Source organism: Monopterus albus, unplaced genomic scaffold, assembly GCF_001952655.1.
Source record: "Monopterus albus unplaced genomic scaffold, M_albus_1.0 scaffold14.1, whole genome shotgun sequence".
NCBI classification, from domain to species: domain Eukaryota; kingdom Metazoa; phylum Chordata; class Actinopteri; order Synbranchiformes; family Synbranchidae; genus Monopterus; species Monopterus albus.
In genome coordinates, this window is record NW_018127894.1 from 1,083,498 (window position 1) to 1,106,403 (window position 22,906).

The following is a 22,906-nucleotide window of genomic DNA, read 5'->3' on the forward strand; positions in this document are numbered from 1 at the left end:
AGCCTCACACAGGAAACCCCCCTCCTCTGTGTCTCTGCAGAGTTTCCCCCGCGGTTCAGTTATTCCTCATTGCTCTGCTGGACAGGTGCCTTGTAGTTGACACTCTGACAGCCGACGACTGCGGTGACATCACATAAGAAATGACGCAAGCAGATGATGGAGCAGTTTTCTCTAAATAGACATTTAATGATTTAAAAGTGTGGTTTCAGGCAGGGAAAGGTGAACCAGGTGTCAGGGTGGAAGGGAGGGATTTTCAGTTGGTATTCTTACTGTGCAAACTGAAATCATCACATGTAGATTTTTTATGCAAAGCTGAATAATAGAGTCACACCGATGAATAAAAAGCTCAACAGCCAAACAGGAAGGCATTGCTCTGACATATTTCAGTGGCATCACATGAAGATGATAGTGCAAAATGAAAAAAGTATTTACCAATGTCAAACTAATAATACTGAAATGAAGGTAAAAAATATATACAGATAATCAACAAATACGAATTGTGGCAGAACAAAGCAGCTTCATATAAAAATGTCAAGCTCAGACTGGTGAATGTATTGTTGACCTGTGTGGAGGTGACTACAGTAACTTTAAATGAGAATTGTATCATCTGCTTTCAAACCATCTCACCCACTCTGATAGACTGTGTACAGCTCGGCACTGTTATTAGCTAGATGCAAACCAGTTTTCTTGGCCTCACTCACATTTGGAGCCTCCTGGTACTAAATCATAACTGCTCTTTTTTTTTTTTATCTTGCCTAACCCAAGGCCCCATCTAATATTTGCATTGATTAGAAATGAATACATCAACAAATACAAAATGAAAGGTAGATTCTGGCAGTCCTTTACACTTGTGACTGACACCTGCTATTGATAGCACATTAGCAGCTCGACTCCACCCTCTCTGATCTCCACCTGCTTACTGCCGGCTGATGTACTGCCTACTGGGTCCGGAGCTGGTAATCTGAAGAGGAAATGGACAAGACTTAATCAAATGGGCAAAGAAAACAGGGAATTGGAGAAAAAAAATCGAGTGGAGGCAGCTGATTCTTTCCACCCCGAAGAAATGGAATACAAAGGAAATGAGATGAGGATGTTTGGCAATTAGTGGCAACATTAGCAAAAAGACCAACATGTGCAACCTTGGTAATCTCAGCATGAAAATCGAGGAAGCTAGATAAAAAAATAAGTTCACTTTCTCACATTTGGCAGGACATTGCCTTATGTTCTATGATGAGAACTGCATCAGTACAATGTTAGTTCCCACCATATTGCAGCACATTGCCCAATTGTTGCCTAATGCCTACACATAAGGGCACTCTGTACAAGTATCAGTGAACTCTTAACCTACCTCCATTTTGGGTGATGTAGCGCACCCATGGCAAGGCCTGATATCCGCTCTTCTCAATGATCTTCAGGTACCGCACCTGTCAGGAGAAAACAAAAAACTATGTGAACATGATTGACAGAAGAAATGATTGACAGTATTTTGCTAGATATTAATAAGAAAGTACATTATATATAGCACTGGATCCTCCAACACATTTCTGACAGTGAGGTAAGATGCTGGATTCTTAGGCAGTAAGGAACAGTAAGTTGCTGGATGACATTATGTCAAGTCAAGTCAAGATTTTTATTTGCCATTTATGCATAAACAGACAGTCTAGGCATATAAGAATTCTTGTGCAGCTCTCCTTTGGAGTCAGGTAAGGAGTCAAAAGCCAGAAAGAATACTTAGTCTTAAAATAAAAAAGTTACATAAAGGTGACAAAGCATTAAAACTGCAATGCACAAAAATAGGGTAATAGCATTTCCCCCAGTGAACTTCAAACATCTCACTTAGTAATTCACATGGTGGAGTTGGATATGTCATTACGCTTGGCGAGGTAGTGAGGGGTTATAACATACTAAAACACAGTTTATATTCAGGCCTGTTTCCATTGCTTGGTAGAGAAGAGAAACAACCTGACTCCGAGTGAACTGCGACGACGCACCTCGAGGAGCGCCATCTTAGGGGTAGGGGAATTATGTGACTTTTTACATGGTATAATTTGCATAAAAGCATTTTTATCCGTAGTTTCAACTGTTTATCCTGCACAAGACTGCACAGGATCACATATATAAAACAAAAATATAGGCACAGTCATTTAATATGCAGGACTCTGGACTGTGGGAAGAAGTAGAACACCCAAAGGAAACCCATTAAAAATGCAAACACAAGCCAGCTGTGTCCAAACTTCACACTGCGTAGTATTTCTCTGCAGGGTTCAAATACTGTATTCACACCAAAGCTGACAAAATTAACTATATTAAGTATAGCTCACTTGCATGCATCCAAAAAACAACAGAACTGATTTGTGAGTGTACTGATGTACACAATTCTCCCAAAATGCAATGCAGCAGCTCCAAAAAAAAAAATCAGCAAACAAAAAATTATATTTTGCTGCTTTGCTCTTGTTTGTGATGTTTTTCAGTAGCACTCTAAAGTTGCAATTTCAACATGCATTCAACAGTGTACATAGCACCGCAGTTCTGCCAGAAGTAGCCTATTTAGAATTTATAGGTAAAGTAAGTGCATTACGCTGCAGGGATGGGCTGAGAAAAGTCTAGGAATGTTTTGATATAGAATTTTGCTGTAACTCTGGGCCACTGCTCGAGCCTGTTGAAGCTGACTGCAGTTGCTGTCTGCAAAACAGCAAGCGATAAACTTTTCCAAGCCACCTTACAACCTAGAGGCATCAGGTATTTCATTTTCCAAATATACATTTTCAGCAGAATACCCCTTTAAGCTTGTGGCGAGCTGATAGTAAACGTAGTGTTGTTGATGAGGAAGCAGTAGTATGAGTCACACTGAGAAGAAGGAAGCAGCTACAGAACAGCTTTCAAGGGACACACAAGGTTAATTTACATAGCTGTATTTTTCAAAGCCTGGGGGGAGAAAATGCACATCAGCATAATCAAGATACAACTTTCACAAGCTATTAACTGATATTTCACCAGCCCAGTGTTACCACAGAGCTGAATTTCGAGAAGAGACACTAAAAATACCCTGGCATCCTGACCATCACCGAACATGATTGCACACTGTTTTTACCCTGGCTCGTGAGCAAACTGTTACAGAAACTTGTGCCGCATAACAAAATTATTTGAATCATAATTTCTATCACAATTTAACAGCACTGACACTGAGCATTACATCTCTGTGTAGGTCATTTCATCGTGGTATCTGTCACTGCACTGTAAAAAAATAATTACTGGCACATCTATCATGCTTCAGTGTTTCTGCAGAAATAACTTTCACACAAATGTTTCAATTTAAAAGAAAAGCTGATGTGTCTGACATGCACTCTCTTAACTAGTGAAAATGAGAACGCAGCCATTTTAAGGCTGACATGACCCCTTTCTAGGAGACGTCGCTGTGCCATGTCTCCACCGTGCCAGTTCCCAGCTGAAAGCGGGACAGACAGTGCAGGAATTTGTGGGTCGAGTGGCAGTGAGGCATCGACGCTGGCTGCCTTGTTATTACCTTCCACTACACAGTGAGGTCAGAGCAAGAGCGCGCTGTGGCCACCAGACACATGATGACAAACACATAAGACACAGGATCACCAAGTCTGCCGGCGCAGCACTTCTCCCTGAACCCAGGAGCCAAACATGCAGTCGGCCTGACCGTGAGCACGTAGTCAGCAAAAGGGCATCAAAAGCCAGCCTCCGCAAAATATCATTATGGTTTGTAAGATGAGAACGGGAAAGTAGGATGTTTGTTGTATCTCGTTTGGTAAGTACAGACTACATGTGTGGGCTGGATTTATCAGGCTTTTGGAAGAAGTTATGGCCCAAAAAGCATCTGCCAGCTTGTTTGGGTTCTCTCAACATCCATTTGAAAATGTAACTACAGCTCTGCTCTATTGCCACTTGCCCAGTGCTGGGTTACTCGATTTACAGTTAAAATTTTAAGGTGCAGTTACGTGCATTATACACATTTCACATATGTGTTCCCCTACACTTTGGTGGTAGAGTTAAGAGCAACTTTCTCATGCTTCAATATTTACGTCTCATTAAACTGCACAGCCTCTCACACGTACAAAACCACACTACAGGCTGTATTTGAGTTAGAGATCTACTCTGCTGTTACCCTGCAAGACACAGTACAGTTACAGGCTTGATGCAAGAGTTTGACGGGAAAATGGCTCTTAATAGACTGCCAGTCCCTTTTGGAACAGTTAAAGAGGACCACTTTCTGTTAGTAGACTGACAGCTGAAGTGTAAGACCTTTAACAATTTTCTTTTAACTATCAGGACTAGGGCTCATGTTTAGGGCCTTCCATGGTCTTCTCAAATGTTAGAGCACATGTGCTGTCTATCGTTCAGTTGAAGTACAGTATGCTAAAACCAAAAAACCCCTTTGGTGCAATGTGGATTTCAGAGCCTGATCTTTTCATGCTTCCAGGAAGTTACAAAGTTAGCAGAAAATGTTCTTGACATTTCACATGTTCACGGTGGAGTTTCATAGGTGATACTACTAATACTAGTAAAAGCAACATGTAGGTTGTAGACATCGACCACCTCACTCTGATTCCTGGGGGCAGTAACACTTTTGCCCAGAGGGCCATCCAAATTGAAGTTAACAGGAAATACACAGTTGCCTTGTGTGTTAATACAAATCAACAATGGTTTGTAGAAAACCACAAAAAGAGGATCCATCACTAAAACTGATAAGCTACTGCTCCAAAACGGAGATAAGCCAGTCCGATGTCGAGCTACAAAGATTACACGGGATATTATACGACTTAAAATGTTATACAGTATGTAAAATGTGCACTTTGAGTTTCAAGATTCGCTCTAGTCAGTTATAAGAAACTTTATTTCACTTTATGAGGGAAAATGTATCAAGAATGAATGAAAGTGTACTTTTCTTGTATCATTAATGGATAGTGTAAAAGTGGCTTATAACAGAAAAAAACAAAGCATCCGTAGTCCCTTCTGGCACTCAATTTTAATAACATTCAAAGTAAAAGCCACTTTTAAAATTACAATTCTCAATAAAGGATGTTAGTTTTCAACACAGGATTAGGTTGTATCTGAATATGCAAAGCGACTGCACGCCTCCCTTCGTCTCTGCACTTAAAGAACTTGCTTTTATTTGACCATCTGTTCATTTATGGATTGGCACAAATTTATAAGGAAGGAAGAAAAATGACTATTTCTTCCAACTGCCAAATTACCATGGAAAATGGCAAGCATTCTTACACTGCCATACCCACCCCAATTACAAGTATCATATATTTCAATTCAATTTGGTTTGAGCGCCTTATTTCTGAGTGGGCTGCATGACGTCCATACAACTTAATAATGCTTTATTGACTATCACAGGAAATGTAGAAAAGCTGGAAAAAATTACCTCTTTAACAAGATTCATACAAAAGCCAGAATGAAAAGTAAAGAAGTAAACAGTCTGTTGGAAAGAGAGTCAGGCTTCCATCGGTTCCAAAGAGTCAGCTGTACATTGATCGAAGGGCTTATTTTAATAGCTGATTGCTATTAAAGCAAGTTTTGAAATAAGATGTTTATGTATATGCAATCTGAATATTTAAACCGTTGCTGGTGAAGAGGTTGACAGTGTCTATTGATGTGCAAGTTGAGAATTAAAATACTTTCAAAATGATCCATCATGTTAAAGTTTGTTTTCAGAAACAGTCTTCTTTTTAATTCAGGGTGATTATCTGGTGCCACGTTCTCAGAAATCCAGCTTTTAGATGAAGACACTAGTATTTTACAACTTCTGGTTTAAATATCACTTGATCTCTGAGAATATGTTGATTGCTATAGATAAAAAAGCACAATGTCACACGAGGCTTGGTTAATGTGCAACTGAGGTGTAATTATGTAAATGTACCAGTTTTTTACTTTAGGGTAATATTTTCAAATGTTGTTTGTTAAGCTGCCAGTGTCTCATCACATGAAGACATGGGAACATTTAATTTTGTGTTACTGTTGTGCAACTATCATCACACAACAACTGTGATCTTACAGTGTGTAACTGTGGTCAGCAAGAGGTCATTTAAACATGCAGGAAAAACATTAGCTTCTTTCTCAACTTCATGTGAATCACAATCAAAATCCAGTAAATCTACTCACCTGTAACTAAGAATGACATTTTCTATCACTGTGATTAAGATGAGGGCAGAGAGCCAAGTTCAAGTTGATGAGCAGTTGCTTTCTGGTTTGTTCGACAATAGACATTTTCTCTACCACAAAATGAATCTCAGTCTAACATAGAGTGCTGCCCTACTGCCCCCTCTGGCCCACAATGGGACAAATATGAATTGTTTAAATTCCTGCTTTGAAGAGAGAGGACATATTAGAGACTATGTGCCATAAATTCTAAATCCAGGATCAAAGAGAAATGACTGAGAACTGCAGGCTATTTGGACGATGCGTGCATGATGATAATCAACCAGCACATGCAAAGAAACTGCAGCATTTGTTTGAGACTGCTCCCAGATGGTTTATGAAATAGGAATGATAAACACAGTTTGACCTACTGTAGAGAGGATAAATACAATATTCTTCAACTCCTCTTATCTCTCTATAATAAAGTTTCATCTTACTTTAGCTGTGCTCATGCATTGCTGCACGTAGCAACAACACATAAAAATTACTTGTGGAATGACATGTAAATACTGTTTGACAGAGTCAGTTGAGTGTGTGCGTGTGTGCAGGATGTACCTGGATGCCTGAGGTGGTGAAGTATGGGATCTCAAACTTGACACTGATTGGTGGCTTTCCCTCTTTGTCTTCAGCCTCAACACTCGGCAAACCAAAGTGGGCTCGCATCAGATACTCTTTTCCACCCTGTGACAAGTTAGGACACAAACTCTTTAATACAAAACCAAAACTCTGGAAAAAATGAATGTGTTTTAACTATTAAAGGAGCAACATGATATCCTAAGAATCACTGTCCCCAGCAGCTACTTATACTAATAATGCCATCAAGTAGGATAAATGCAGAAACTACACTTTTTATCCACGTGAAGAAAATAAAACGAAACCCAAACATAAGATAACACAGTACTTTGTAGCCAATAGTATAATACTCCTGAGTCACGCTTTCTACTCACAGGGAAGGACTTGATTGACCAGACAATCTCGCTGTTCTCAGGCACCCACTTCACGCTGCCCACTGTGGTTTTGAATTTGGGTGAGTCAGCATCCGTTGGCACTGGAATGTGGATCTCCACGTTGTTGGCAGTGGAACGCCTTTTGAACTGACTCTTTGCCTGAGACGAGAAAGACGTAGGTCAAGTCGAACACTGTCCTGCCCAAACACGGTATTTAACCAGAGCTTAATGATTGTTTTCTATTGTATAGTACATTTAGTACTGTATGTGGATTGTTTAGTATTGTATAGTCAGGTTAGCCACGTATGATGAAATAATATAAACATATCATAGTGTCTTTGACAATCACAGTGTATTTTGCTGTGACTGTGAACATAGTCCAAACTGCATCACAGGAGCTCATCTACTTTCGTTTTACAGTAACTTTGAGACCCAGAAACAACAGCAATGCTGCCAGATGACATGGCAACCGATGTACCAGCTAAAAGTGACCTACCTTGATCATGTACTCAATCCGACTGTGGGAGTGTTTCTCAATAACAGATTCAATCCAGATCAAAGGCTTCACCTAAAATATCCAACAAATATTTCACTTGTAAGCAAATTCCTTTAAGTCAGCTTTTCATTACTTTTAACAAGCATGCCAGTTTAAATAACATATGACAGTCTCCACCTACTGGATAGCTGTTATTACTACAACAAAAACTAACAGGTGGTTTTTAATAAAAGGACCAAGTTTCCAACAAAACAAAGTGGTAGTCATCCTATAGTCATATTCACATTCACATGTGGAATCACACAATCACAATTTTGTCAATGAAATCTAGAGAAAATCATAGGCTATGCAAATCCTAGGGGCCAATTGACACAGTGTAATTATGTAGATTGTTTATTGATGTTTCCAAATAAAAAAACAATATAAGCCAACTAATATGATTTTTTAGGACATTACCAATATCAATATTAGGGAGTTTTTTTCATCCAATAACATTACATCAGCCCATCAGCCAATAACATTACAAGGCAATATATGGTAACAAAAGCAACAACCTTGATCCCTTATATTTGTTTGTTTCTTTAATTTGTGACCAGGATATAAACTGAGTAGAACATTTTACAGCTGAAAAATCAACTTGTCAGTTCTCTGGTGGACAAACTACTTTCTCTTGTGCAGTTTCTTGTTACTTACCCTCCTACATTTACAAAGATATATCTGCAACAAGCTAATTTTGGTCTGGCTCACCATTTGGCTCACTTGCTATGTTGGTAAAGTAACCAGTCAAATAGATTTATATTGTCCAACAATACTCCTACAAAACTAAACTAAAATAAATTGAAAGTACGAGGTCATTTGTTATCTTCCAAGTCTTCCTAATTTTACCTCATGTTTATAGCCCAGCACTACATGTGTAAATGAGGTCAGATGTTTTTTGGGTCACCATTTTCAGATGTCAGTAGCTACTACTACTTCCTTCCTACACACTTACTAGCAGCCTTATTGTGAAACTATTGAGAGACTGAGCCCAGTTTAAGCTTTCTTAACCCAAAGTGCTTGCAGCTTCCAACATTATTCATTATACTATACTGTATTTTCCACTTCCTTTCATGACTGTCCCTTTTGGTATATTAAATCCTCTTTGACCATCACTGACTAATGGTATAATCGCAAGAGCAGTTTGATCACAAATGACGGCAGCAGTATAGTTCAACATTTTCCTCAATGTCATTACAATATTTGTGTCAAATGTTGTTCTGAGTCAAGACTCTGGGACTTTTTCTTTTTACAGTAAAAGGTTTTTAAAAATGCTATATATAGTTCTCCTTCTCACACTCTCTACCTGCCAGATTTCATTTCATCTGTTTTTAAGTGAGGCAGCTTTTAATTGTAACGCATTGCATTTTCCGCCTTATCATTTACCTGTAAAGCAGCTTGAACTGCATAAACCTGTGTGAAAGGTGCTATATAAATAAAGCACCATTTAGTTTGATTAGCTGCACAACAGCCACTCTTTTCTGAAGTCCACATGGATAAAGATACCCATTATGATATTTATGTGAGACATAGTAGAATAGCTCATTTTTATAAAGGGCTTCGGGTCTTCTTTAAACTAAATTAGCCACCTGTATGTCCTTAAATTACACTTGACTGTATGGACTGTGTTTCTACAACAGGAGTTAAAAAAGCTCTAAGAACTTGGTGTTTGGAAGGTATCTCAGACTATTTCATACCCTTCCTGTGCACTGGGGTTAGTTCCTTTTTATTTTGTTGTATGTTGTGAGGTGTTTTGAACCCACAGTACTCACGTGAGTATTGAGGCGGTAGGACATGAGCTCAAACTCTCCGTCAGGAGGGATGAAGGAGATGGTGCGGTCATTCTCAAAGCGTGACAGACGGACACACTGGTGAAACTTCACATCCTCCAACTCTACTGATTTACTCTTCCCTCCTACATGAAAGAACAACAGATCATTTTAAAAGAAGACAAACACAAGAACACTGTACCTGCACCATTTAGAAATAAGGCCTAATTCAAACTGCATTTAGAAAGAACTTTTTCCAGTAAGTATGAGGCAACAGGTGGATGTAATATATAACTCAGGACAATACAATGCATGTCAGGAAGAATCATCTAACTGTCACTCTTGCATATTTTTAAAGGGCTAATTTATCATCATCAAAATTTCCAGCAGGCAGCTCCTTGGCCAACTCCAATCATTTGACCAGCACAACTGGTCTATTATAAGTGTGAGAACTCACGTCCAGTGTTTTCAAACAGAACCTTGTCGTTAAGGCCCAACCGCAACTCTGGCATTCCAGACAGGAACACACGCATCTTAATGGAGCCAACGATCTCACTACGTAGGACATTACCATTGGCACTAACCTAAAAAAACAGAGGGATTAAACATGTCACAGAGAAACAAATCAAAGTGTTAGCAACTTAAAGAAACCACAGCACGGGAAATATACAGTAGCAAGATCAGCTGGCTTGACAACCTTGTGACGCACACAGCAAGGAAGTTTACAAACACTGTGACTGCCATTCCTTAAGCAACACAGCACTTCTAAAACAAGGAGTTCCTACCAGGAGGTTGACTGACTCAATGACGTCCAGGAAGACCTCATTCTTCCTGTACTTGATGCCCTCTGACCTCCAGGAGACAGCATTGGTGACTGTAGCAGGGGGTCGCGGGGCACCAGTGTCTAGCTTGTGCCCCTCCTGGGTTATGTATCTGAGAAACAAAAATATAAACACTAGGGCAACACTGAAAAGAGGGGTAATCACCTGTTCGCAGCTGTATGTTCCCAGAAATCAAAGAAGAACAGAAACTGTATGGTTTAAGGGAGTACTGTCTGACTTATTGCTGTACTCAGAGAACATTGGGGGAAATCCAGAGTTGGTATGCTGCATGTCTGTGTCAACTATAGACCTACAAGTCAATTCTAGTTGTTTTTGGTGAGGAAAGGAAGCTCCTCTTGACTTGCAGATATAGTGAAATGATGAGGCAATACCACAAAGCGATCTGTAAAACTGATTTAACTGCTACACAACAATCAAGGTATAAAAGCACCAGTTACAACGCTTATTGCCAATGGCAATTCTGATAACTGAGTTGATTATCAGGCAAAAATATCAAACACGTTGAATAACGCTTCACATCATTAACAAAAAAAATTTGGATTTTTGATTGCTACTCGGACAAGAAAAACTGTGAAGACATCACTCTGGATTCTGGGAAAGACTGATCATATTTTCTGGTCATTTTATAGACCAAATATCCATCCATTCTTTTGCTATACCGCTTATCCTGTGAATGGTCGTGGGTGGGTCGGCACTGAGTGAGAGGTGGGGCACACCATGGGCAGGTCACCAGCCTATCACTGGACTGACATAGAGATAGACAAACATTCACACTCACATTCACAACTGTGGACAATTCAGAGTCACCAGTTAACCTAACCTGCACATCTTTGGGGTGGGCTTCCTTCAGGGGACCCAGAAACAAACCCATCACAGAAAGGCCCCAGTTGGATGAAACTGACAATACTCATTAGGTGCATCTCTGTTGAATCTACATGAAGTTAACTACAGTGAGACTGTGGTGAAGGGGATACTCACTCTTGCAGAATCTTGCTGTCAGTGGTCTGAGGATAGCCAAAGTCCATCAGCTCATCCATCAGCTCATATATGATGACAAAGTTATCTCTAATGCTCTCTTCCTCCAGTTCTTTAAAATACTCTGAAAAAACCTGAAGGACAAATGCTGCTTTATAATCCTGTTTGTCATCAATATAAATATATGGCTTTGTTAGTGTTATTTATTTACTAAAACCACTATAGGCCAGAGCAGGTAAAGCATTCAATCCTACCTGAACAATTTTGTACAAGAAGGAGAAGACCAGTGAGACACTAGCATTTTTCTTGGACGTTGCAACCACTGATGTAATGTGTGTTAAGAATTCTAGGTACAAGAGAAGGAAATCCAAGCAGCACAAAAAATATAACACCAAACGGAGAATAATAAGGATACAGTAGAGGTTATTGTGTTTGATCCACATGAAACGGACCCCCCCATGGGCCAGGATCGGAGACAGCGTCCCCTCCTCCTCTTTGTCCATCAACAGGGTCATAAAGTGCTCAATCTCAGACATGTCCACATCTCCTCGGTAATTTCGGCACACCAGGACCTTTATGAAGCAGAATCATTGTTACTGAAAGTTAGTAAGAGCTGCAGTACTGTTGATAGTGATGATAACCTGAGTACTGTCATCCATGTATACATGTAGTAATGTGCTAAATGGTCTTATGGTAAACATGTTAGCTGTCTGCACTGTATGGGGTAATGCTACCAATATGTGTTCATTTATACTTTGGATCTTAATCTTTAACACATGAACAAAGAAGACTTTAAATGGGAAGTGCACAATTTAAATTATGGCCTGAATAAACACAAGTATTACATGTGACGTTTTATAGTTAAAGAGTCTACTCTTAAATTCGGTAACAGCTGTTATATTTATGATGCACTTGTCATTTAACTGTTTTAATCCACTAACTTAAAACAGAATAACAAGAAATAAACCATAGATGCTGATGGATGCCTGTTGAATTTTATGCACATGGATGAATAACTTTTACGCCAAATTTACTAAAAGACGCCTACGATTGAAAATAGATTGCAGCTATATAATACAGTTAAGACAATGTGTTGCATATAAATAAGAATACGTGTAAAGGAAGAATTTTGAAGGGAGTTTTGGCATTCACATTCCCTGCTACTGACAGCTGGTCATTTGTCTATCGTGTCGTTGCCGTTTTTTAATTTCGTGGCCTTTTCGGTGTATGTGTGTGTGTTTTTTTGTTTGTTTTTACTTTTACCCTTCATGTGAAACCGTCCTCCTTGATTAGGTGCAATTCACAAGCCATAACAATGACAGGGCATATCAACTATACCGACATATTAGCGACCTTGCTGCTGCCACATAATCTGTCAAAAAAGAATGCGTAAACTAGGCTGCTAGCTAATTGGAAACCGTTAGCTTAGCAATGTAGCAGTTCCGTTATCCTACCTTTCCTTTTAAATCCAAAACATACACCGCACTCGCAGACATCGTGGACTAATATATACGAGCTTAGTGCAGCTCGTTTTCAGCACCTGTTCAGTAATGTTTGACAACAATTACTACAGATCCAAATTCAAAGAACAGACTTTCATTCATAATACTGAAAAGAGAAATGTGACGCTTCCCGTTTTGTTACACCGAGCAGCCATCGAGCGAGCGCCCTCTATTGAAGTGGAGGAACTGGTGCAGGAGAAAGGCAAGTTGTTTTTCTTCATAGTGTTATACCCCATTTCTTTTACTGGACAGATCTGAGTAAGGAAGGAGTCCGTCTTTCTTGATTTTAGTGCTGGTTTATTTACAAAATATATTTTTGTAAATAAACCAGCACAGCACTAAAATCAAGAAAGACGGATATATACATATACATATACATATACATATATATATAATTTTTTGTAAAGGATTACAGAACACAACCCAGGGCTCCCCGTCTTCAGACAAGCTGCTGGAGAGGAGAGCAGGAAAAAGCACACGGAAACACAAAGCCTAATATATTTATCAGTTTTGGGCTAGCCCCTTACACAGATGAAGTCCGTCCAGCAGACTCCATCTCTTATCTAGAGCTCCACATACTTGGAGCAGCTGCGTATTACCTAGTCATAACAAAATGAAGAACTCCATGTGTGTGTATGTTGTATGCGTGATGTGTAACTAAAACATTCATTCAGACATAATTCTTACACATGATTAAAACAAGAAAACAATTGGTGTCATGGCCTACTGCTAACCTTGAAACAGAGCAGACTAGAGCAGACTTTGAATCTTACTAAACTACATTACTAACACATTAAAGTCTAATAATTATCTGACTGATTTATTAATTTCTAACAATAGAAATGCATGGAATGAATATAAATGGTTGTAGAAAATGGCTGTCAATTTCACATTATAGGATGTAAATCAGCTATGTCAGCATAAAAACTTCTAGAGGATTTACTGTCAAATAAAAGAAACACTTGAGCATAATGTCACACATGGATCCATGCTTAAAGCATCACATGCAAAGATAAAGTGTTTTATTACCTTTAAAATGGCTGTGGTAGAATAACTCATCATGTTCCCTGAAGCACTACAGACCTACTTGCTGAGGAGGTTTAAATGATAATCCTGGCAAAAAAGGCATTGATGACAGTATGCTGGATGTTAGATGCAATCTCATATAATGACTGTGTTAATTTTGCTGCTTTAAATCACATTACTTGTTGTTGCTTATGTCATGTAAATATTCCTGATAGAAACTGTCATGTTGTAGACTTACCTCATTTCTGCTGACATGACGTAAGATTCTTCATGGACTTTAAATTTCTATATTCAGTGTCACATTTATAATACTGCTACTGAAAGAAATAGTAACATTCTCAAGTACTTTGTTACTGAGTTGTGTTAATCAGCTTTTTTCTGTCATCAAATTGGTTTTTATCCTGTAGCCTCCCCTACTGGAGGAGTGGGTGATCTGCACTAGATAAGGGTTTTAGGTAAAACTGTTCATTTTATACATAATGATCACCACAAGATAGCGCTGTTTTCATGTTTGACAGTTGAAAAGGCAAATGCAACCCCCCGTGGGCCTGGTGTCTAGAATATCACACTCTGATGTTTCTGAATCAAGCTACACTAAACAACAGTAAGTGTATCAGTGTACCCTTATTTGGTTTTTACAGTCTTATTCCAAAACCATGGGCTTTCCTTAAGCTTTTGTGAGGCCAGGCACTAATGCTAGGTGATAACACCTGGCTTGCAACTGGTGTCCCAGTTCATCTCAAAAGTGTCTAGATGGGTTGAGATCATAGCTCTCTCTGTGCAGGCCAGTCAGGGTCTTTCACACCAAACTGGCAAAGCCACTAAGGGCCTAGCTAAAATCATGAAAACAGGTGTAGGCCAAAGAGGCATAAACCATGTGTCAAAAAGGTTGTGGACTGTCTGACTGTCTTCCCATCTTGAGGAACTAGTAAGCTGTGTTTACAGTCTTTTTTATAAGCCTAAGAAAACCGACTGCTCATTATACATTTCCACTGTATCGGTCCATAGTGAGACTTCACTGAAGTAGAACCTTTCATCCACATTACTTGAAACCGTGCAACTCTTCACTGTCATAAATGCTGCTGTGGCCCTGACTCTAGTAACTCTATACTGAACCCTAATGCAGTGCATCATCCTACCCATCCTACCGATTATAAATCCTCATGTGCTAATCTTAAATGGCAGCCAAGCAACAAATCAGAGATGAAAAGACAACTGAAACCCAAGTAACGGTACTGCTGCTTTACATATCTATAAATACACCACTTATTAATATGTCAGTGTATGATAATCCACAAAGCTACTGGGGCAATTATTGAGTCAGTGCGAGCTTAGCATTAAAATAACTGAGGTCTAAAAGCCTCGTCAAGCACACCAACCCCAACAGCAGGTCCTTTACCCCTCAGAGACAGGGATGTGAAAGGATGAAGGGTACTGAGCATGTGATGGGTGAATGTAAAGGTTAAGTATAAAGGTCATTGGAGTGGGGATGGTAAAGATGTGTTTTACAAATAAAAACCGATGACCATTTTAGTTTGCTTTCTCAGAGAACGCCATCCCCATCGAGTGTGAAAATCCTTTCAGCACTGGGCTTGTGCATGACAACTGTGCCTCATCGACATGACAGACCTCTGATCCTTTGGCTCTTAAGATGGAGTCTAGACATTGTCAGAAGTCATAGATACAACTGGGCTGAGTTACAGAGCCAAATATAACAGGTTACCACTTCCCTCAGCAACTCCACACTCGATATGCAGTGTCTGTCTGTGGAACTGTAGCTGTGGAACACTGGATGCAGTTGTGTCGTTTGTGCAGAAGCCACAGAGCTGACCAGTGCTGATGTGTTTGCTTTGGTTGACAAATGAGCTCGTCTCAGTGCACTATGAGTCAGTGCATCACACAGGTGTTAGATACTTGATTAGTGACATGTGCAGCAAACTTTTGGATGTCCATTACTGTCTCCCTAGAGGCTGTTTCTGTGAGTAAAACAGACACACCTGCTCTATCATTAGTTTGAAAACTGTAATAGCAGAGCCCACATATCCATTGCATGACATCGAACACTTCAGACTACTAAAACTGTACTAGTTTGTATTCTTCGTGGAAGTATACATACACTCTAATCTGTTCCACCATTCCCATGACTCTGTGATTTATACTTAGCAGGACTTTGACTCTATTCCCAAGGCGATCCTGTGGCTTTTGGGGGAGTTTTTACCATACAAGGAGAAGAGGAGTTTAGCTCAGTTTCCTGTGGGAGGTTTCTAATTTCTCTCTCTCTGAATCTCATTCACTCTTTCTCTGTTTGTCTCTCCCTTACCTTCTCTGTCATTCTCTCTATTCTCCTCTCCTGGGTCTGCTCCAAACCTCCTTTCTGTTCACTATACAACCTGAAGATTCTTTCGATAACGCATTTCTAAAAGCAGTGTGTTGCATTAAATTGTCAGAATTGTTTCTAAGCAATTTGTTATGGCACTGTGTGCAGCCAGGCCCCCCCGACAGACCAAATAAGGCACACAGTCATCTGTCTTATCTTTGCAGGTTATGATGTAAGCTTGTGTTAATCCCAGGATTTCAAAGCTGTTAACCTTCCACAGCTTTCATAAACCTGAGCTAGAAAAGACTGCAGTTTCTGTCTCTTGTTGAAGAGAGTTTAATTAGAGTATAAATTGCTCTTTTACTTTCAAAGAATTAGATAAAAATCTGTAAATGAAATGATTTTCAGTTTGGTGATTTTGTGAACACCAAACTCAAAACACAAATACAAGGTGAGATATAGTTGTTGTTTTTTTTTTCAGGGATTCACAATATTTATACTTCACACAGTATAAGACAAACTTTTTTACACAACTATTAATGTAATATGCCCTCACACCTAATGGTATCTGTCAATTTCTAGGAGAAGGAGTTGATTTGACTGTCGTGACTCCACTGTGTAAACCAGCCATCTCCCAGCCCTTTAAGAGAAATAGTCCTGTTTCTGGCATATTTAGATAATCTATTGTGTTTTAAATGATTTGTTTAGCTTAAACAGAAGGAATATTTTCTCAAGACACAAAATAGGTCTTGATCCTTCAGTTTACCTGGAAAATTCGCATGATTGCTATCAACAGTTTTCATCAGACCATGAGATCCATAGTTTTCACTGAAACACCAGCAACCTTCTCCTCAGACTCAAAGTACCTGCAGAAAACAGTGCCCTCTGTGCCAAAGTACACCCGTGACATTTCTGTATAAGGAAGAACAACAACCAAAGCGAACATCAGTGCAACACAAAAAGCAAGATAACTTTGCCCAAGTTTATTTTCAAATGTCACCGGCCTCGTTGTTCTTTGACTTTTCTTGCAACCTTTAATTTTAGCCGCGGCAGCTGGCACAGACAAGCTGAAAGAAAGCAAACAGTTCGAATACTACCGATGTCACGAGCATGCACACAGTTTCAGGTTTTACCGTGTGATTTTCTTTTTTTTTAATTGTCCATAGTTTTTTTAAAACTTGCAAGTAAATGCAAATGTACTATATAAATGAGCCTGGGGTTTTCTGACAGTCTTCTAAAACAATATTCTTGGAATTTATCACAGTAAAACAAGTTGTATGCCCTAGTTAACAATGCTTCTTATATTGTGTGCCTCACAGAAACAGATTTAAAAGAAGGCCTGTCAAACCAATAGTAATTTTGATAATTATAATTGCAGTAGACCTGTGGTTATGTCTGTGTAGTGTGCCTGTAAAGCTCCAGCAGCCTGGTGTAGATCTCATGCAGACAGCTCTTTCCCCCCAGTTTATTTTGGCTGGATTGTTTTTCATATAGCCATTTTTCATTCTGCGCTAAAATGAAAACTATTTCCTTTCTAACCAACTCTGGTATTAAAATCAATTTAAACATTCCTAGGTAAGAACACAGGCATACTGTATACATAGGCAGCCCAAAGAGGAAAAATGAACATTCAGTAACTGATATTACTAATGTGAACAAGGTCTGGGTTCTGGCTCATGTCCAGCACAAAAGGTCCATGATCCAAATAAGGAGATAGGCTGGATATTACTAAAAAATACACCACGATGTTGCTCCAGAAGCTTTTGAGAGGTGAAGTTTAGATTACAGAGGGGGGCACAGTACGTTCCTGAGGAGTTACGGAGGGGAGTGGCTGAAGGAGGTGAACGGTGGGAAAGGGCTGTCACTAGGGACTGGTGCTGTCTCCAAACCTCCAGTCAAGTTTAAATCCCACAGAGCTCTGATTCTCAGTTTGCATCCTCTCCTGTGCTTGCTCGCTCTGAGCTCCCCTCTGTCTCTCTCCTCTTCTCTGCGTCTGAATCATTTGAGGACTGTTGTGAGAGGTTTTCCTCTGAACATCTGCAACAGCTTTTCAACCAAAGAAGTAAAACCTTTTTTTTCTGCAAGACACTGAGACCCAACTGTCACCATGGAGGCCATCAAGAAGAAGATGCAGATGCTGAAGTTGGACAAGGAGAATGCCCTCGACAGGGCAGAACAGGCCGAGTCCGACAAAAAGTCAGCAGAGGATAAATGCAAGCAGGTGAGACGTGGCTGATGAGTTTGGTTGGATGTGACCAAGTGAAAGCGCTAAAACTGCACTAAATGTAGTGTTAGCTGGGTAATAATTCACTATTATTATATATTAACTTGTGACATAGTCACAACTTAAGGACAGATGCACAGTACAGATAAGTAAGCTTGCAAAAGACTAGAATGCTATATAAATTATGAGAAACTACTATGCACAAAAAGAAGCACTCAAATAGAAAAACATATTAAAAAATGTCATAGGATATGCCACAAAACTATGACAATATCTACAAAAGGAGAGCTACTACAACACAATTATAGTCTTACAAAATTCTGTTGTCCAAATTAATTATATTTTGAAAACAACCCAATGGGATTAATATAAGATTCACGTATTAATTAAATTTGACTATGTGGCATAATATCCACAGAGAACCAAAGAGATTACTTGAAGCTACCAGAAGTGGGACTGTAGGAGTTAAAACAGCTCATCTAAAGCTGCTGTCGCTGTGGTGGACTGCATTACCCAGTGTCCATATCTGAATTTACCATAAAAGAAAATCTCACAAATTTTTCATTATCTGCACATCCATATTTGGTGCTGCGGTGCTGGAGCGTCAGACAGCTTGATATTTTGAGGGCACACTTAATGACAGTGTACTTGTACCACTTGATACAAGCAAGGTAGAATCTGTAGATGTAATAGGATATTTGAGTTTCTAAATAGAGGCAATTATTACATACTGGGTGGAGGTATCATCATTATGGTGGTACAAGAGGAGTGCTAGAGATTAGGGAGGTGGAGAGGCTTGGACACAACCAGGATCTAGGTGGAAAGAATCCTCTCTCTGGTGGCTAATGCCCTAATTACATCCTCAGAGCACATGAAGTGATAGTTGTCACTGGAACTGCACACATTGACCCCGATGACATATCTTCCATATCAAGGAACAGCCATCATGAAATCTTAGAAGATTACGTAGAGATACAAGAAAGGTTAAGAGCTGCTTTCTTTGCTATTCTTGGCACAAGGGGAGGACAGTGCAGTTAGGCTGACGGAAGGCGCTGAAAATACACAAACCGATGCTCAGTATCATACACAGAACATCAGCCGCAGAGTCCAGCGGCAATTAAAGGACTGGTTCACCAAATTACAAAAGAATTTTACAGATTCAACAGAAATGAACTGTTGCTCTAACGACGGCAGTGTCAGTCAGTCCACTACCTCAGTCCAGGCTGAAATATTTCAACAGTTATTGGCTGGACTGCGATTAGATTTAATAAAGACATTGATGTTGAATTGTAATACCTTTGGTGATCATGTGACTTCTCACCTAGTCCCTTCATTGTGCCAAAAATTCAATGTGTCAGTGTGTTTATGGCTTTAAAAATGATCTTATACTAATTAGCAAATGCTAACACTGAGATGGTGAAAATGTTCAACTTTGTACCTGCCAGCCATGAATATATTAGTATTGGAAGTATTTGCTGACATTAGCATTTTGCACAAATCACCACTGTGCCTAAAAGCAGCCTCAAATATCTGCTAACATAGTTTAAGAGTATTTTTTGATATCTGTGATGGCCTAGATGAAATTCCATTCACCTTTGTCCTGTCTAAATTACAACAGTCCAGCATTCTATAATACAAAAGATATCACGTCTTCCAATTAAATACCATTGGATTATTCCATACTGCGTTTAATTCATTCCTACAGTCACAGAGCAAAGCTTGGTTTGTTTTCCTGTATCCTGTCTGACTGTCATTATTACTGTCTTTCAGTTGGAGGATGAGCTTGTTGCTCTGCAGAAGAAAATGAAGGCAACAGAGGATGAGCTAGACAAGTACTCAGAGGCCCTGAAGGAAGCTCAGGAGAAACTGGAACTGTCGGAGAAGAAGGCTACAGATGTGAGTTTGCCACAAAGACGACATCTGAAATGCATTATCCACATTACAGTGGAACACCACAACTTCTCAGTTTCAGTCCTTTAAAGTGTCAGTATGCACTTTTCAGAAGGAATGAAGTCAGCATCACTCCATGACGGCAAAAGATCATGATAGTGGCACATTCAGGGTCTTTTTCCATCAAAATGAATAAAGAGAATCACTGAATGCAGTACTTAATAAACTCTGCTTAACATGGGAGTAGAGTGATTAAAACAGACTTTCAGAAAACATAATCATCAAAATGAAAGTTAATATTTAAGCTCTGTGCTTCAGCACATTCAATCTGAAATGAAAGCACATTTATGTAGTATCCATTATTTTAGTTCAGATTAAATGTGCTCAAGCACAGAAGAAGCCACTGAAGAAGAAAGAAATGTGTACCTGTCCAGATAGTTACAGTCTGGACTGTATGTCAGAAACAATTTACACTAAACTCCTATGTTCGTATTGCAACCCAGCACCAACTGATTACCTGTAATGAATCACCTATTAAATTAATCCTGAAATTACAAACTTGTACGTTGTAACCCAGAGAATGTTGAAAGTCAGTGAGTTACTGTTGGCTCACTGAGGTCTATGACTGAGCTGTTTCTAAAGCACAGACAAAACTTGGCCAGCCTGTAGCCAACCAGGAATCTGAGGAATGTAGCTAAAGCAAACAAAACCTCATACTGCAGTGTCTAATGAAATGAATGGTCTGGCCTTTTTCAGGGATGAGGTTTCACACATTCCTCTGTCTGGCCCTACCATACATTCCTTATCGATAACATAATAGTATAATGGTTAATGACCATTCACCTCTAGAGAAGGTCTACTTCATTTCTGAACTTTCTAGCACAGTAATATCTCATTTATCTGAAAAAGAATAGAATTTATGAAACAGGAAACAACTTTATGATGTGAAATGTTACATACTTTTGTTTTTCTGGTGGTACATGCTAGCATAGGGTAATTCTCATCCTTTATCTTCTAGTTTTTCTAATTTTTAGAACTATATATTAACAAGACCACGTTTTCTGTGCATTCATGTGATTACTGGGGCTGCAACTAATGGTTATTTTCATTCATTTGTTTTCTCAACTAATGATTTGATCAAAAAATGTTAGATAATAGTGGGAAAAAAAGTTTTTCAAAATGTCCTAAAGCCCAACATGATGTTTGTAAAGTCCAAAGTCCAAAGTCCAAAAGATGTCTGAAGCTACCTGTGAAATCAAGCAAGACAAGACCCTAAAGGTTAAAGGTCAGATGACAAATAATTTGTCTCAGATGACCTGTGCTATGCCAACAGAGCTGCTTTTTGTAGGTCTGTCCACTTATTCTTCTAATGTGTTTCACACTTCCTATGAGGGATATTGATAGATATAAATGTGGCAGAAGGACAGAAAGAAAAAATAAACCCAGCCTGTGTGAGGGAGGAGGAGGAGGAGGAGGAGGAGGCGGCAGCCGGAATGTGTCGCCACCCAATGGCTACGGGGTATGTCTGCAACCAAAACATTCCAAGCCACTGCAGGTCACTAACCCCTGTAGGAGAGGATTATTACCGCCACACCCTTGTAGAAGTAAACCTTTGGACTTTATTGGTTTAAAACTCGCTTCTTTCTCTTCCGTTTTTACTTTTCTCTTTCACACAGCCATTCAGTTAGGCAGATGATTCACACCCTTCCTATCCTGATCCCTACCAGATTAACTATTAATCAGCGCGCAAAAATCCAGCCTAAGCAATACCTTACTTTTGCCATATAAGTCCACAATAGAAACCCTGATCCTCACACGCACGACCTGACATTACACACGTCCTTTGCAAAGGAAACGAGCACGTCCTTTCCCCTCCTAAATCCCGTGATGTCATCTGAGACAGGCTTCTTCACAGGATTGGCCGATTTCACCATAAATTTCCTGAAACCCCCCCAGCCCTTCTTTCCCATCCCAGCACTGCACGTCCGTGATTTCCTGTCCGAGGAAAAGTTTTCTTCGGGGCCTGCAAATCCACTTTGCGCGTACGGAGGAAACAGCAGGTCGATCCGGACCGCCGCACTTTGGGCTCATTCTTTTGTTACTGGGAAAACAGAGAAATCGAGATCATGGAGATGGTGAAGAAGAAAATTCAAACTCTCCAGCAGCAAGTTGATGCGGCAGAGGATCGTGCACTGGCTGTACAACGGGAGCTGGACATTGAACGGGAACTGCGCGAAAATGTGAGAATATTTCTCGTTTATCCAGCTACGTGTTTGCTGATCTATTCTTTGAGCATCTCCCCTGAAGACTGTAAAGGATCTGCACAGGATAAATTTACCTGCGTATCCTAATAGTAAAGTTTGTATGTTCTGATGTTAATGCAGCTTGTTTTACGGGAGGTTGTAGCGACATTCCTTCAGCAGTGTTTTCCTAAATTCAACCCGCCCTGGACCTACGACCAATCTCTCTATATCATTAACTGTCAGCGTGGTTGATTAAATATTAGAGGATTGTAGGCTCAACCTTTGGATACTCCTCAGTAACAGTGCAAGACGCATGGGAAATGCTTTGTTTCAGTTCCTCCAAAAATCTTTGTTCTTCTTGCCCTTTGAGGTTTGCTGAATAGCACATAGATGAATCTGGGAGATGTAACCCTTCCTCCTCCTCCTAAGGCTTTACACAGGAAGAAGAGAGCAGACATGGTTATCTGT

The 22,906-nt window shown here is 39.6% G+C and overlaps 2 protein-coding genes across 5 annotated transcripts in view; one reads left to right on the forward strand and one right to left on the reverse strand.

The window, feature by feature from the left end:
• Positions 1-22,906, forward strand: part of tpm4b (tropomyosin 4b) — a 75,355-nt gene that overhangs the window by 49,373 nt on the left and 3,076 nt on the right. The window contains exons 2-3 of one of the 4 annotated variants that reach the window (XM_020591628.1): positions 18,167-18,302; positions 20,076-20,201. In XM_020591628.1, the coding sequence (XP_020447284.1) occupies positions 18,189-18,302; positions 20,076-20,201 (240 nt within the window). In that variant the 5' untranslated portion in view covers positions 18,167-18,188. Of the gene's footprint in view, positions 1-17,952; positions 18,303-20,075; positions 20,202-22,142; positions 22,436-22,906 lie in introns of those variants that run through there. The other 3 variants (XM_020591630.1, XM_020591627.1, XM_020591629.1) reach the window with 3 other exon arrangements.
• On the reverse strand, positions 163-12,902 carry ap1m1 (adaptor related protein complex 1 subunit mu 1). The gene is made up of 12 exons (XM_020591626.1): positions 12,691-12,902; positions 11,652-11,808; positions 11,491-11,558; positions 11,240-11,370; positions 10,205-10,352; positions 9,877-10,003; positions 9,423-9,565; positions 7,615-7,686; positions 7,119-7,277; positions 6,727-6,852; positions 1,349-1,424; positions 163-961 (listed from the first exon to the last, which is right to left on the reverse strand). The coding sequence occupies exons 1-12, from the start codon at positions 12,730-12,732 to the stop codon at positions 939-941; spliced, it is 1,272 nt and encodes a 423-aa protein (XP_020447282.1). The 5' UTR covers positions 12,733-12,902; the 3' UTR covers positions 163-938.

What these genes read in the sequence shown, in the direction of transcription:
- ap1m1 (XM_020591626.1), bottom strand. Translation starts at nt 12,732, where the DNA reads ATGTCTGCGAGTGCGGTGTATGTTTTGGATTTAAAAGGAAAG. An exon ending in GGATTGAGTACATGATCAAG is followed by an intron (nt 7,278 to 7,614) that starts GTAGGTCACTTT and finishes TTCTCGTCTCAG; the next exon opens with GCAAAGAGTCAGTTCAAAAG. An exon ending in CTACATCACCCAAAATGGAG is followed by an intron (nt 962 to 1,348) that starts GTAGGTTAAGAG and finishes TTTCCTCTTCAG; the next exon opens with ATTACCAGCTCCGGACCCAG.